The sequence below is a fragment of the Python bivittatus genome, unplaced genomic scaffold (genome assembly GCF_059951505.1).
Source record: "Python bivittatus isolate LINGU-HERP-01145 unplaced genomic scaffold, Pbiv_v1 ctg000700_np1212, whole genome shotgun sequence".
Classification (NCBI taxonomy): Eukaryota; Metazoa; Chordata; class Lepidosauria; order Squamata; family Pythonidae; genus Python; species Python bivittatus.
This window is the reverse complement of record NW_028277098.1, coordinates 84,041,344-84,058,557: the sequence shown is the minus strand read 5'-3', so window position 1 is coordinate 84,058,557 and position 17,214 is coordinate 84,041,344. Positions and strand designations below refer to the sequence as shown.

Sequence of the window (17,214 nt, the reverse complement as noted above, 5' to 3'; positions counted from 1 at the left end):
TACTCACAAAGCTCACTATCCCACCTGACTTTTTAAAAAGATTCTTTTAATTAAAAACATTATATATGGAGTCAGGCATCTTTAGCATGAGCGTCAAGGATCATATTTACTGGCAGCAATGCCTTGGAACTCCACAAAGGCTTAAGGAGAAAGCACTCCACTTCTCCAGAATACAATTCTGCATTCTGGTGACTGGCCACACCCACAACAGCCATATTGCAAGTGATCAAGTCTCCCATGATAGGCATTTTGTGCATTCATTCAACACATTTTCTCAAAATCCCAAATGTGTCCTCAGCACTTCAAACTGCTTATCCCTCAGTTAACTTATACTTTCCCCCACTCTTTGCCTGTTCCTTACAGTGCTCGCTGTCCCAAATCACTTTTTAAAATATATATCCTGGTGCTGCTCTATTACAATGGAGTCATATCTGTGTCTATTAAGAAATGACCCCCACTAAATTTGACAGAGTGAATTCTAAGGGATGTGAGCCCAGGAAGACTGACCACTTTTTCCATAAGGGCCACTCTTGGCTTTTGACCGATCTGCCAGGATGCAATCCAAAAAGGAAGCAAAAAATTAAGTTTGAATTAATTTCATTTGCATTTGCATTCAATGTCATTAAAATTAAATGCTGTCAACATTATTATGCTGGGGTGAAGTATTGGACAGTTTCCTCTTTTTGCCACATTAAAAATTACAAGTTGGTGGCATGTTTCAAAAATCTCTGGGAACTATGCCCCAAAATTTCATGCATGTAGGGTATAGAGGATTGCAACATTCTCATAGATGTCTACTCGAGACTGCATTCATTGACTTTACTTCTAGGAAGAGAGGCCCTGTTGGCCAATTATGAAGTTAGATCAACTTAACATTTTATCAGTGATAAATCAGAGAGTACATTTTTATTAGCTGCTACCTTTAATATAAGCATTTAAAAAATATGGTAGCAGACTTTCCTGGCAAAATACATCCTTATTATTTTTTACATAAGATGGATTGCTTCTTTTAAGATAATGTCTGTTACAAGATAAACTACATCACTTAAAAACAAGACTGATAATGCATTTGTCTTCAGAACTAATTTATTATATATTTATAATTATTTAAAATATTTATATACAACCTTTATGCATCAAATTGCCAGGCAATATATGTTATGGATCCCAGAAGCAAACAAGCATCATGTATATCAAGATTAGGCAGTTTGATGCTTGCCAGTATTTTGGAGTGCAATTTGAATAATCTCTGATTGCTAGCCATTTTTATTGTGATTTGTAAGATTTACAGTCCATGGTTGTTTATCAATGCTAGAAAGCTAATTCAGAGGGATAAAAAAAAACACTGTCTTCACTTCTTCACAACATAATTGCGTCTTGTATTTCTGCCAGATTTGGCTACGTGATGATCATGTCATAAAGCTATCTTAGAGCAAAGCAATGTTTTTCTCTCATTTTGAATGAATAAATATTGCCTTACCTTCCATGCACTTGCAAACTTTTATAAAAACACAGATGAGTGCTATTAATCCAGACTTCACCAGGAAGTAAAAAATGCTTACGCAGGGTAGCAAATTTTAAAATAAATCAGGCAGGTGACAGTGGCCTCTACACCTCGGTTAGAACAAGAGTTTCCATCTTTCTTGCCAAAAAGTTTCATTTATTACAACGGTTCTATCTTTCTAAGGCAGCTGTTGACAGCAATTTGGAAAGTTAAAGTGGGAATATTTGTAACCAGAAGCCAAGATATAATATGATTTTCATTAGAGTGAAAGAGTTTCTTGCAGTTTCATAATTAAATGGATAGAAAACTCTACCAAATGATCTATACATTGCATGAATATGTTCCCCTCTTCTCAATGGCTGCTTGCACATAATCAAGGAAGCATCACGTCATACAAATCTAAGAGGAGGATACAGCATATGTGCATGAAATGTGCAAGAGTAATGGGGCAATGAAAGATGAGGAATATGGATCAAGAACTGTAACGAAAGCATGTTAGAGCAGGCACACCCTGTTTTGGAAATCTACAGCCTATTAAACACTTAATCTCACTGAATCGTCCTTATCAGTCCTCATTTTAGATTGACACTTGACATGTAAATGAAAACCACCCATGGGGGATGCATACAGTGACATCACACTTAAAGATTTTACTGTTTTTATCCTACTCTTTCTCCAAGGAGTTGAGGATGGCATACATGGGTTGCCAGCCTTTGCAAAAGCAGTGCCCCTATACTAAGTACCAACCATGTGGTTTGCTAATGCTGCTGCTGAAAGAATAGGCGCTCATTTAATATGACACTGGCTCTTTCCTTTATGTGCATCACATTTAAAATCAAACTGCAAAGATACTATGCTGGTCTTTTAGAATCAAATGCTGAGTTCCCAATTAATGAGGTCCATTATATTATGCCAGGAAGCTAAAAAGTGATGTAAAGAGCTAGAGGAGTAAATAGCGGTTAAGGGGCTGGACTCAGGACCAGGGAGACCCAGGGTCAAAGCCATGCTCTGCAATGGAAACCCACTGGGTGACTTTCAGATGATCATTCTCTCTCAACCAACTGTTGCTGTGGGGGGAAAACTGAAGGAAGGAATACTGTATATGCTGCCTTGAAGGATATAAACCTAACTTATGAATAATTTCTTAAAATAGCTTTATTCAGTGTCATATCTTAGAAAAAAACAAGTAAACAGCAAAAGTTATGAGGAGGGGTAGCAGCTGATCCTCAAGCCATTCCTTCAGACTGTGTCCCAATAGCAGCTAACCTTGCTTGCTGCTGGCCTGGTCTTTATCCACCACAACATTAGTGCAGAGATTGGCTTTCCTCAAAATACAAATGGCAAGCCTAAATAAACTAAATCTTTCGAGACTGTGGAAGGAGTTACAATATTCACTCTTTCAATCTTAGGGTTGTACTAAAGCTATTATTCTAAACACAAATAATGCAAACTGCCTTCATACTATAATGCCAGTTTTAGTCTTAGTATACCACACAGTCGTAAGGGGAAAGTCCAAATTAAGAGATTGCTTAGGATACCTAATGCCTTCACATTGTCTCTTTTAGATGTTGCATTCACACCTCTGTTTCTCAGCACAAACAGGTGGAAAGTTTCAGTTAAGAATGAAATGTGATGAAACAGCAATGTGTTCTAATACTGGTTAATTAGGATTAAACCATAATTTGATAGTCTAGTTTAAATCATGGAGTCATTGAACAGAAGAGTTGGAAGGAATCTTGGAGAACATCTAGTCCAACCTATTGCCCAGTGCAGGAATTCACTACTACAACATCCCTGAGAATTGGTCATCCAGCATCCGTTTAAACACTTTTACAAACTCATCACTCCTTGGTCATCTCAAAGCAATTCAATTATAAAATCGACAACAAAAGCAAAATGATCTGTTCCTATTTACATCCAAAGGAGAATGAGAGGAAGGACACTTACAATCCCACATGTCATTCCTGGGATGTTATATCAGTTTATATTATATGGAGTTGTCCAATGGCTTTCAATCTATTTTTTCGTCTGCATAAGAGATGGTCATATTTCCCACCAGCTGAATGCAACCCATACAGAGTACCAGGAAGAGATAGCTGGTATCCCTAAACTGGGCTTTGGACCAATACTTGTAACTGGAGATGCTGGGCAAAAAAAAGGAAGAACACATTTCTGTCATGAAGTAGCAGGTGTAAGATGTCGACCCAATGTGGGTGGAAGACCAATGAGGTGTGAATCTAATACTAGTTGAGACTGATCAGCTTATCACCATATAGGGGATAGTTGCTGTCATAAGGAAATCAAAGAAGCAACACAGGGAAGCACAATTATGATAAAAACAACAACAAGTAATTGGTTTAATAGGCCTGTGGGTTTACACAATTTTTTTGTTTTGCTCAGAGGCAGAGTCCATTTTCAGGCCAGATAAAACTATCTATCTATAATGAATTGGTACCCTGTGACAGAGGCACGTAACTAACATGCTTGCGATTAAAATGGGAATACCATTTTAATGAACATGGCAGATGTCAATATACAACTGGAAGGCAAGATTACACGAGCATGCAGTATCCTTCCTGATGACGATGAAATAGCATTCTTTGGGTTTGAGAGATATTATTAGAAATAAAGAGAGGCAGCTGGATCCTGAGAAGGACAAGTGGGACCTTAACTTGGTCAAAGGCCTTCCTTAGCTCCTGTCCCTACCATGGGTCAAGTGTTCAGGAATAGGATTGGGATCCAGGTATAAGTCCAACTTTGGCTGTGAAAGTTCAGCAGGTGATTCTGGGCCACTTACTCTCTCTCAGTCCAACTTACCTCACAGGGGTGCTGTTGTGAGAGAAAACTGGAAAAGGCACTGCTCCATATCAGGGAAATCTAATACCTAAAAAAGGTCAAGATGGCAACCACATAATCAAAGCCCCACCACCATTTTTATGTCTGTCATGCATGCTTTGATCATGTAGTCATGTCCACAACCTTGATTTTTTGACTCCCCCCACTGCCAAAGGATGATGCTGATAGATATTTTACCTTGACATCCTAAAGTAAGCCAGGATATAACTCTAACAAGCAAAGCAAAGCAAAACAAAACAAAACAAAAAAAAAAAATCTCCCCAAAAGCTACTCCTGAGAGTTGGAGGACCTACTAGGGCAGGCTGTATGGGACACAAAGTGTTAGAATAAAATGGAGAGGTGGTGGTGCTACGTTAGGTTTTATGACTTCTACTCACACAAGAGGAGGGCTTCTTTTAATTTGCATCTCTTCCTCCTCTTTTTGTTTTTTTCAAAACTGTTAACTGCCTTGAGAGGGTAGAAAAAAACAATATAAATTGTAAAACATAGTAAGAAAGATGGGATATAAATTGTAAACATAGCCAACAAAATAAACTGAGTAATTCAGGACTCCATCATAGCCAAGATGTCTAGAAGATCCTCTTCCCACAGCCCACAGACTAATACAGGCAAGACTGGGACATCAGCATCCCAGGAGAAGTCAATTTAAGCCAATTCTGAGGCACTGCTAAGAAAGTTATATGGACCTGCCTATATGCAGTGACCAGGAAGTTAGGCTCAATCCAAGGAAGTGTGAAAAAAGATATTGCCGTTTTAAAAAACAACTGAGAGCTATATTGTGCAGGGGCCAGTGAAGCACTTCTTTGAATAATTTTCAAAATGCATGCAGCCCTGATCAATGAATCAATATTTTATTATGATCACAGACGAGAATTATGCACCCCTGATATTTAACCTGTCCTTTGTGAACATTTTTTTTTAATTTGATCTAAGTCATCCAGGAATGTAAGCCAGGTGACCTATTATTGATTTTTTAAAATATGTTTTTGTTTTGTAAGCCACCCAGAGTCACACTGAGTTGGGCAGCCATAAAAAATCCTTTAAATAAATCAATGACTGAAATAAATACTTGTTTTACAATGTGTAGGTAGTGACCCACTATATTAACCCTTGGCCAAGGGTTCAACTGGTTCCTTGGAAGGAAATATGGTATTTTAACAAGGTGGCTACATGACAGTCCCACCTATCCTATATTATAAGTATTACTAATTAGGAGTCAAGAGTAATACATATGTATTATGTTGCACTTAACTGATTGGAAACAGAGTAAAACCAGGCAAAAGTCTCCACAGAAGGGATGGGCAGCCTTTTGGTGAGGGATAATACAAAGTGAGGGGTGCCATGTGCTACTTATGGACAGGATTTCCTGGTTTTTTTTTTCTTCCCACATGGAGGGGGAGGGTTGGGAAATTATACTAAAGCTATTTTAGAGCTGCACCAGTTTTCATTTGTTTCCCATCTCAAAATGGCAGGAAACCACAACGCTGATTTCTATTATTTCTGCAATCAAAATTGGGTAGCCTGATTAAGAGGTCTCCAGGGGCTACAAAGAAGATGCCACTGGCCACATTTTTTCCTGTCCTAAAGCTAGGGAGACCCTGGATGATCTTGGGAAAGTGATCTTCTGTCAGTCATTACAAAAGCAGCCAGGGAACTTTGTTCACTGCTCTGAGCTTACTCCACGCCAGTGTTTATCTTTTGCATTTCAAAATTAGTGATAGCATCCTCTTTACATGCAGTGACTCTTCTTAGGACTCTGAGGAACAACTGCCAGGCACCATAATCAAGTCATTCTCAAACTTTCCTTTTTCTTCCCAGACCTGAAGAATGCTCAGCAGACCAAAATGTTTTTCTTCTATAACCCACAAGATAATATATAATAATAGTAATAATAATAATAATAATAATATTTATATGGCTGCCCAGAGTCACTTGTCTATGATATGGACAGCCATATAAATATGACTAAATAAATAAATAAATAAATAACCACAATCTTGCATTTCTAACACAACAAATATTCTGTAAAACAGATATGAAATATGAACCCTTGCCAGGCCTACTCAGCTTTACTGAGAACCTAGGCATGGTTAAAAATATGGTTGATCTCCATTATCAGAAAGGGAAGATTGTCAGCCACACCAGGTAGATCAGACCAAGAAATCAACTTAATAGGAAGGCTAAAACTACTTTTATTGAGACTGGCTATAATAACAGAATCTCACAAGTCTGATTGTGTTGAATATCCTCTTCCTCCTTATAATTCAATAAGGAGATGTCTGTCTGAGCTGCCACAAAGCATCATGCCTGAAGAACCTTCCATCTATACAGTCTATTTTTAAAATAATTTTTATTAGAGATTTTAATGTAAGTAAAAGATAAACATGAAAATATTTTAAGAAAAATTAAGGGAAAAAAAAGAAAAGAAAAAGTGCAGAAAACAGCACAGATAGAAAAAGAAAGAGATATAAAGAAGTGACTCCTGATCTTCTTTACAGCAGTTACAAATCCTCCCTCTTTAAGATCTCTACAATCTACATTTCTACAGTCTAGCCAATCAAGGAAGATACAGGACAGCATCCTCCCCAGGTCAAAAACTATGTTGCTATCTGTCTATCTATCAGATAGCTTTGCCCTATTATATACACACCAACATCTTATGCTCATCAAGCACAAAAAGGCTTTTTTCCCCTACCCACTCATTAGTAAAAAACTTCATTTCAAACCCTACCCATTTACCAACCTCTGTCCCTTTGATGCAACCACACTGTCTCTCTGATCATACTTCCAATGTCTCCTTAGATCCCATTAACATTCATAACAGTCCTTGTGCATCAGAATGGAAAAGGCATCACACTGAATTCATATTAAAAATAGGAGCTACTTTCACAGGACATCATCTGAGCTGTACTGTGAATGTAAACAGAGTCCACATACAAGGTGTGGGTATTCCCATTAGGCCACAAAGGAAAGCAACCAGCAAATGACAAAGGACCCAGGTGCCTTGTTCTTCTCATGATGTGATTTCCATACCGTGCCTGCAACTATGTGAGACCATCATGGGGAAAGAGTTTCATCACCTCCATCAGCAATCTGAAAAGTGTTACTCTACTAAAACTGCTAATAAGCCAGGACTGATTTCTGGAACAGACTCTGTACTATTTAGTGCTAGAAAAAAACAAACAGGCTCTTTCAATTGTGAAGAATTTAACAAGATTTTGTTGGATCACAACATGCATAATCTCTGGCTGCTAGGTATGCTGGCCATGATACAAGGTGCAATCCAACAATACTGGGAGGTCAACAAGTCTCCCGACCCCCACCCCTACCCTCTGTGTTTTTTATTCTACTTTTCTTTCCCTATTTACAATTTCTCTGTCAGCCATCAGTTCAATTTGGTATAACATCTGCAAACACAGAATAGAAATTAGGACAAAGAATGTCTATTTCACAAAAGCCAAGGTAACTGTATACGCAACTTGAAGCATGTTTCTTGCCAATTTTTTCAATCTCTCTTATGCATACCTAAAATTTAAATCATATGATCACCCCAAGATTTTGCATTATTTAATAACTTTCAGGCACTCATCAAGGGTTCATTTCTAGAAAAGACACAAGAGCTTCCCATTTCAAATATAATTATCAACACTGATCTATTCTAACTAAGGACACCAATTATTCAAAAGACAATACCATTTCATAGGGAAAAAGAGACTTTAACTTAAGGAAGAAACCGCTTCACTTTTGAATTATATCAATTAGTTCATGGTCTCTGTTTTACTGAAATGGTTTTAGTCAGGGTTCAGTTTCCTAGACGAACAAGCAATTCCTCATAATATATTTTAAAAACCATGCAAGCTCAGCATAAGATTCTTTGTTTTGTATGTACAGCAGGAACCTACTGGGTATAATATATATAGGGTGTACCAAAAGTCAGGCCTTATAGGCCAATCACCATATGTTTTATTAATTTTATTAACTTTTTTTTTTTACAGAAAAATTTACTGTACTTAGGAATGCTCAAGTATCCTATCTGCTCAAATATCATATCATATCATGCTCAAATATCACAAGTAAGGAAGAAAATGGCAACTATTTCTAACATTTAATGTAATTTATAAAACAGTTTACAGTGCCTGACTTTTTGTACACTACATATATAACCAGCTGTATATGTTTGTTGTGTATATTACTCACAAATGTTTCAGCAACTTAAAAAAACACACATACAAACACACTGTAAAAGAACCCGTTCGTATTTAAAATTTAGCATCCTCTAAAAAAGTATCTTACACTTACATCCTTTGAATAAATGTAAAGTAAGTTCAAGCAAGTTTCAGCATCATGCATTTGTCTCCACACATTTATTTCTGAAATAAGTATAAATCAAGCAATTAAGCCCAACTGCCAAGGATCTGATCCTACATATTGTTAAATTAATTTTATGATTAAATTCCATGTCTTTTCAAGATTGTATTGGTTTTTGAAAAATATATGGATTTTAATCTACAGGAATTAGCTTATATGTTTTAATAGAGTGGTATACACAGTCCTACTGCCTGTAGGAATGGTAAAAGAATGAAAACAGATAAAGTTACTTCCTATTGAAAGAGGAAAGAGAAAGAACACTAAATAGATGTGAGACAAAATAGATAATGAAAAATTATTTAAACAGTTTTAGTGTTTTTTCCCTTTTACTGTTGACTTTTCTTTTTGAAATATTTGTGAGATTTTTAAAAATCCTGCACAATTTTACACCCTTGTAGATTTTCCTCTCAAATCCATGTGTAAATTTTAAGAATTTAAAGAGACTTTAAATGTTACAATAAAAGGAAAGGTTTGCATTATTCCACAGTGTTGGTAACAAGCTTTGTACTTTTTTCAAGAGAGTTATCATTAGCACCAGTGATGCTCTATATCACATTTGATTCTCTTAAAAAGGATTCTGCACACTCACACTGCTCTTCAAGAGGACAACTCATTGGCGATTTTAATAGCTATTGCCCACTCTTATCCCCTTAGAGAATAATTATGTATCCATTCAGAGTTAATGAATTATCTGTGGGATATGAATATATAGTTACATTTACCTTAACGTGTCCAATGACAAGTGAAGAATTTTAAAGCACATTCAGGGGCTTTGTAAGATTGTTCAGATCTTGTTGCTGCAAATAATTATATGCTATGTTTGTATTTTTAACATGTTTGATTTGTATTCTACTGGGTTTGGATGATGCATTTTTTTGTTATTTATTTGTTTGTTACATGTATATCCCATCTTACTATGTGCAAAATGTAATCTTGCTAATGCCAAAAGCAGATCTTATAAAAATAAGAAACTTTATATAAAAATAAGACAAAACATATTTTTAGAGCATCTTTGGATCTAAGATTTTTGGATCCGAACTGTAAAAAACCACAACTGAATATGATATGTTTCTACTAAGAACTCTTTCTGCACGTTCTTTTACTGAAATGAATAGACACATGTCAAGAACATGGTAAGCAATTTCTGGTACATTCACAGGGGCCCGTGCAGCAGCTCATGAAACGTTTTCACAGCATGCATGGATGAATAGGAAAGAAAACTGGCTTAGCTGTTTAGAACAGTAGAGTTAATGGGCCAGCAGGGCTAAGGAAAAATATTTCTTTTAGCTTTGTTTTGTATGCACTGAAAGCATGGAATTTTCCTAACCATTAGGACGTTTACAAAATGCAATGGTAGCACTTAATTAAATGGGCTTCAAGGGTTAAAGATATATACTAGTGATGGTTAATTTAATCAGAAGAACTAGTCTTCCTATTTGTTGCTCTGCAGAAAAAAAAAGATTATGTTTTTTGTGTTAGTCTAGCTAGTCTAGACTAATAGCTTTTATAACTGTGTCTAGACGAGTAAGTAAATTATAACCGTTTTTTCTGAGAGCAGGAGTTAAGAGAACTGGGTAGAATCTAGCAGATTACTGGGCACGCAAGTTACTACAATGGGATCCAAATGCATATCATCCTATTAGGGCTGTAACATAATGTCTATCTAGAGCTGAAAGCTTTTCAAACATATGCAGTGCTTTTTACTTTTGTTAATTTTCACGCAAAAATTAAATGCCTGTTAATTCAGTGATTTTTAAAAATCTATTACTTTGATTGAATTGTGCTCATTTTTAAAAACTAAAGCACAAAGATGCCAACAGGATGGCAACTTGCTATACAGGTCTTTACCATAGCAGAAATTAATCCTTTAGAATCTATTAGATCCAAAAATTTAAATATTTTGAAATTATGAGAAAAAACACTAATGAATCTATAATTTTAAAAATTACAGCATTAATTGCTTGTTCTGTGTAAAACTGCTTCTCTCTCTCTTCCTGTATGTTGCTTATATGGGGATAATGAAGAAGAATAAAATAAATGGTTGTTCAACAGAAACAAATCAAAACTGTATGCACTCCCTGGATGAATGGAGTTAGACTACACAATTTTAAATACACAGTTGTATGGTAATCAATGGAAACTCTATCCAGAAATGATGACAATTTTCAGTGCAGTTTTTCCTCTGCCATCTTCTTTTGTTATTAACAATCTTTTGAAATTAGTGTAATTAAAACAATCTCTTTAGCATATGTTAATGGCACAATTACGGCAAAATATATATAACCAACAAAAGCTATAGAACCCTAATATATTCAAGGCAGAAGAAATTAGTAACATATATCTGTAACTTAAGTATTTTCTTCTTTGCTTTCTGCATATTTTTAAAGGAAAAATATGTTGGTGAAATTTCCTCTTCTTCTAGTTCGCCTCCTCCATATTCTAGAATGGACCTGTCCCCATCACATTTTACTGGATTATTATTATTTAATTATGCTTCAAAGCTATCAAATTTATAGTGGTGTCATCCACACCTACTGGTGAACATGGAATCCGTATTTACATCAGTGCAATAGATTTCAATTAGGTTCTCTTTGTAGAGCAGCCTTAAATTTTTAAACACACTGTTCTTAAGGAAGAATGAAACATATAACTGCTCCTGAAAAAAGCTGTTTTTTAAAAAATTTCCTTGCAACATTGTAGGAGCACCCTCAAACCTTTCTACAACTAGTAACTGCTTTAAGCCCTCGAGGTACGGTCATCAAGGTGCTGTATTGACTCACTTAATTGTGGGATTTATCCACACCTCACTAAAACAGGGTGTTTGTTAAACATCATTAGAAGTGTTAAGATCTATAAATAAAGATTCTATATAGCAGCATCTTCACGGTTTGATTAATGGAACTCTGAACTAAACAAGGACCAAGCAGGCCTGGGAAGACTTTTTTCGTTCCAGAAAGAAAAAGGAAGAAAGAAAGAAGATGAAAGAGAAAAGGGCAGTTCTTTTCTGTTAATTGCTTCGTGTTTGTTGAGTTCTAAATCTTATTCTTACTCAGGTGAGCACTCTCCTTTCAATGAAAAATATAAGGAAAAAAGTAGAGAAAAGAAAATAAACGATTGTGAAATAGAACACAAACTATCTACATATTTTAGAGGCTCACCCCTTGTCAGAATTCCTATTAACTTACAAGACACTTTTGGCTGTAACATGAAGAGAAGCAGCAAAACCAGAAGTGAAATAATTTATGCTTGATGTGAGGTGTTTGTAATTTTATAGGGCAAAATATACATAAATCCAAACCAAGTATTTTTTAAAAGTGTAACTGATAAAACTATTTATAGAATGCCAAATTAATCCAACAATAAATCACTATTTACGTTTTTCCTCAAAATAAAACTTTTTTTTTAATCTGCTTATATTTTATGCTTGCGCTTAAAAACAGAGGGCATAAACTAATTGTACTAGACTTAACAGGAAGGATTTAAATGCATTCTTAACTATTTCATTGAATTAAATGGGACATAAAAATGCTTATTTTGATTAGGTTTTACTTATAGTATTAAGTTAAATAATCTCATTTATAGTTACTTATGTAATATATTGTGGGGAGGGAAATATATTTCTCATGGATGCAATTACGTTCTTTAATTTCCATAAATCTTTAAAACACTAGTTCCTTCCAAATACACTTCCGTCAACAAATTTCTCATTAAGACACACTGCTTGTGAATTTACTGCACAAGGAGATTATAGGAAAGATTAATCAACAATAATTTCAGGTTTCACCAGTAGAAGATACTTTTTTAATTCAGCACGTCTATAGTAAAATGTATCCTTTAAAAAGGGTGGGACAGATTTTAATGGGAGTCATAATCAGATTACAAAGTAATTAATTTATGAGATTAAGCAGAGAGGGCAAATCTCCAATGCTAATTCTACCGCTGTAAACCTAACTGCATTTATGGAAATGCCGCATGACTGGATGAGCCCATCTCCCAGATGTCCGAATGTCCACTGGTCCCAGTCAAAGGGCCTTTTCCCATTACCTAAACCTAATGGCCATGCAGGGGGAATTTGATATGAGGAATGTAGATGAGGAGGTTAGAAGGAACCCTTTCTTTTTTTATAGGATACAATTATCATTCCTATAAAAGTCTAGATCAGAAAATGCTTTCCATTGGAACCAATGAACATTTAGAGCTCTAAGCAGTAAACCTTGTTTCTCTAAGCCTCATTATATGAGCAACTGGGTGATTTTTGTCTAGGAAGGAGCGTCAGTGAGAAACGGAAGATGGCTCAAAAATATCAGTGTGAGAGAAGATAAAGTACACTGCTATATAATATAAGAAATCTTTTTTAGCTTTATCAACTGTGTGTTAGATTCCATAATTGTTTTATGAATGTGTGTAAGGGGAATGGAATGGTTGCTTCTCCCTGCTTGCACTGTGACATCACCAAACCACTTTGTGGTTTGATATCCTTGGCTGTGTACAGATAACACACATAATCAGGTCGTTTAAAGATTGAATGGTGCAATTTGCACAGCACACTAGACTTGATCAACATTAACTTTTCTAGATTTCTAAATTATCATATCTAAATATAAATTAGCCCATGAAAATTTTACACATATTTGTGTCCTGAGGGCTTATGCCCAAAACCTTTCAAGCATTTAGCAATTTCTTTTTATATTTACTTCATATTAAATCCCACTTAAAGACGGATATAAATCCCACTTAGACATAGGATTGCATTGTTAATATAGGTAACGACTAGAAATTATATCCTTCCACATATCAATTAATTTTAAGCACAAAAGTGGTAAAATGAATGTATATTACATCAACTTAACTTCTATTTGGCTAAAATGCTACTTATTATTGCCCCTTGGGACAATATAGTTAATACATTCATACTCACTTGTGAATACAGAATCATTCTAATGCAGCTTTACAGAAGATAATGAGCATCTACATACGAAGATGTTTTTTCCCCTCTACATCATTAAGAAAGCAATTCCAAGTTTGGCCTTATACTAAATGAAAGATTCCTTGAACTGTGGAAGAGAAGCAATTTTGGTATTCTGGTACAGATTCCTGCAGTCAGCACCTCCTTTCAGAAATTTAATAGCAAGAGGGCAAATATGTAAAACTGAACAAGAAACACAGCACTTTGAAACACAGCAGTTGTGCAAAGCTGATTTATGATGCCTCTGAAGTTCAGTTGTGCAACACATTAAGTGTTCACAGTACATATCCTGAACATATATTATTGCTTGTTAACCACTAAGGTCTCAAGGTAACTATAAATGGAATGTAGGATAGTCAGGTACAGAGATTTTTAAAAAGAAAAAGAAACAAATGTTTGATAATTTCAAAACAGAAATAAGCAGAATTGTGGATTTAAAAACAAGAAGGTGAAGAAAATAATATGTACCAGTGACACAGCATAAACTAAAGAAAGTCAACTAACTAAACACATAGACACACACACACACACGGTAGAAATATCCAGGGAAACTAGATCTAGAATATAATATTTAACTATTATTATGTTTAAACAAGATCAGAGCACAAAGGCATCTAAACCCAGATAAACCCACTCTATTGAAGAAATAAATTCCTAGGGATACATTAAATTCAATTAAGTGGCTTACAAAACTTTATGTCAAGAATCTGACCCAAATCTTTTAAGAGTGTTATAAAAGGCAACACCTCAGATTCTTCCATATTAATTCTGAGACAAAACAGGACATTAAATTCAAGATTATTAATCTAAAAATATTTGTTAGCCAACACAAGCTATATACCAGTAATTTCTTACTGGGGCCTTTCTTTGGGCCCCAGTATTTAATATCATACTCAAAAACTTACTTCTATATGTAATAACATTGTACTGACTTTTCTTCTCCAGAAAATAAATCAATTTCTGGTCTCTAATAAAACCTAATTTTAGGCAGCTTTTTGTCCCACTCTCTAAACAAACCTGAGTCGTTATTAAATTTGATTGGGAATGGGATCCCACAAAACTCAATCTTCCTTGTATGCTTTGAGCAAAAAGTATTGTAACACTAAAAACAGATTAAAATATCAGACCCCAAGGCAAACTAACATTCACAGTTTATACCACAAAAGACATCTGTGTTTTGTTGATAACCATATTACATGGGCAAGCTGCCATTCACTTGTAGTTTTACTTTCATATTTAAATAGAAATGTTCTTCTCCTGGTGTTTTCTTTGAAGAAAGTACTAAAGAGTTCATACATTAAAAACTTCAAGCAGATGCCTAAGGCCACATTTATAGTCTCAATAACATTCATTCTTTAAAATTAAAGTGGTGTTAACATTACAGGGCCATTACCGAACTCTCAATATTTGGAGTGTTCAAAACACTTCATCCAGAATATATAAAAAGAGGAATATTATGAACATTGATCTCTCTAAAGATAGACAGAAAAGTAAAGGCAGTTATCTATACGGTAAAACACTGAATATCTGTTCTATCAAAAGCATATACATTTCCCTGAATCTGCAATTTTCACACACATGTATCTTTCTCTGCTTTTTATAATGCATCCTCCACAAGATATGGCGCACCTAAAAGTCCATACGGTAGTATTAAAGAAATGAATATGGACTGAGGGTCAATATTCACCTACTCAAGGTAACACAAGTGGCTTAGTATATCTTCTGCAAACCCATCCAAAATGCTGAGAAATCTTTCCATATATTGAAAACAAACAAACAAAACCTACCCAGAAAAAAGCATTTACTTTTATTTTTTAACGTTTTGGAAAATATTCAAAACAGTGACACGGGGGTAGCCACTCTAGCAAATTACCCATCGGGGGATGACTAGGAAAATAATTAAAAGTTTCTGAAAAGTATACAAGTCAGGGGAAGGAAAAGTGGTAATTCACCAACCCGTTCGCTTGCTGATCTAGCAGCCCTAAAAAGAAAATCTCAAACGCGACCTGGGGCGCACACTTGCTGAAGTCTTGATGGGCAATTTGGGAAGGCTCGAGGCTGACGAAGAGAAGAAACGGCGACATGAAGGAAAAAAGAGCCCCTTCTTCTCAAAAAAGAACTGGACACGGGAACCGCATCAGACCTACACTAGCAGCCCCTCAAGTCGTCTCCGCAAAATGATCTTCCCCGCGGAGGATCGAGCGCGCGTACGGTCACTAGGGCAGAAGAAAGCCCGCAGTCCCCGAACCCCTCGGGCCGGGGGCCGTTCCGCAGGCTTGACCACATCGCCTGCCAGCCCCGTTCAAGCCCTTCCGACAAGTGCGCTCGCAAAGCGCCCAGTGCGCGCAGCGTCGCTGGTCTCTGCCCGGAGGCGCTTCGCAAAATCCAGGACCTGAGCAGGAGAGAGCGGAATCGGAGGGGCAGACGGGGGGTGGGGGGGGGGTCCCGGGTCCGTCCACTCACCACAGTCTGCTGCTGAGCGTCTGGCGCCGAGCTCCCCGACCCCGCCTGCGCGCGCGGAGGAGAGCGAACCAGCCGGCCGCCGCTGAAGGCAGCCGCCGCCGCTCCGGCTGGAAAGTCCGCACCCGGCAAACGCGCGATTCGCTTTCCCTTCGAGAAACGTGCCCTCCGAAGTCCTCACGAGGTCCCAGTGAGCATGTGCGCGCGAGCTCTGCACATGCCCATTCAGGACCAAGATGCTGCCGCCCTGCCCTTACCTTGCCCTTCACCTAAAGATCAGCGGCTTTCGCGCGCGCCCGAGGGCGAGACTCTCCGGCCGCTGGAAGGGACCGTCGGAGCGGGTGCGGGCGTCTCTGGGCGCGCGCGCGGGTGTGGAAGGCGTAAGAGTGGATGGTAGGTGTGCAAAGGAGGAGTAGGCAGAGGAAGGCGAAGGAAGGAGAAGGAGACGCCGGTGAATTGGAAGACGACTCGTGATCAAGGATTTCGGGGCGGAGGGGACGGAAGGGGGGCCCACAAAGGCTCCCCTGGTGAAGTTGCGAACACAGAGATCATCTCCTGTTACCTTGCGCTGCGCTGTAACCCGAAGCGGCTTCTCTTGGCGATTACATCGCGCAAGAAACTCGAGAGCTTCGGAGGGCAGGTCTAACGCGCCGCGGGGCTCGCCCCGTTCGCCTCCAGCTCGGGTCCAGGTCCTTTCTTAATTACCCGGGGATCCCCACTCGTGGAGCGGGACCCATTCAGATTGTGGCCCGGTATTTGAAAGCATATGGAGAGGATCGGTATCATGCATGAATGGCCGGACAGCCCGTCAGGTAGAGCACCGTCCCAAGGCTCTATCTCAGTTTTTGGGTTTCCCGCGCACGCTGGGCCATCGATTTCAATAAACAAACAACGGGAGAGAAATAGATTGACAAAGGAAGTTGCGAGCGGAAAGAGGGCTCAAGTTATCAGTCTGGTCCTGAACGTCTAGCAACCCTGCACAGATCGCATCCATGAAAGTAAACTATATTTCCCGGGAACTCTTTATTGACTTCAGAGCAATTTTCTCTCCAGCAAGAAT

The 17,214-nt window shown here is 37.5% G+C and overlaps 1 protein-coding gene across 2 annotated transcripts in view; it reads right to left on the bottom strand.

Annotated features, from left to right (window-relative positions):
* EYA2 (EYA transcriptional coactivator and phosphatase 2) overlaps positions 1–16,377 on the bottom strand; it is a 137,582-nt gene extending 121,205 nt beyond the window's left edge. Inside the window, exon 1 of one of the 2 annotated variants that reach the window (XM_007425103.3) lies at positions 16,158–16,377. Coding sequence is in view for 1 of the 2 variants with exons in the window: in XM_088153717.1 (XP_088009843.1) it covers positions 15,651–15,778 (128 nt within the window). In the remaining variant the exon portion in view is untranslated. Of the gene's footprint in view, positions 1–15,650; positions 16,064–16,157 lie in introns of those variants that run through there. The other variant, XM_088153717.1, reaches the window with a different exon arrangement.
* Positions 16,378–17,214: the final 837 nt, after the last annotated feature.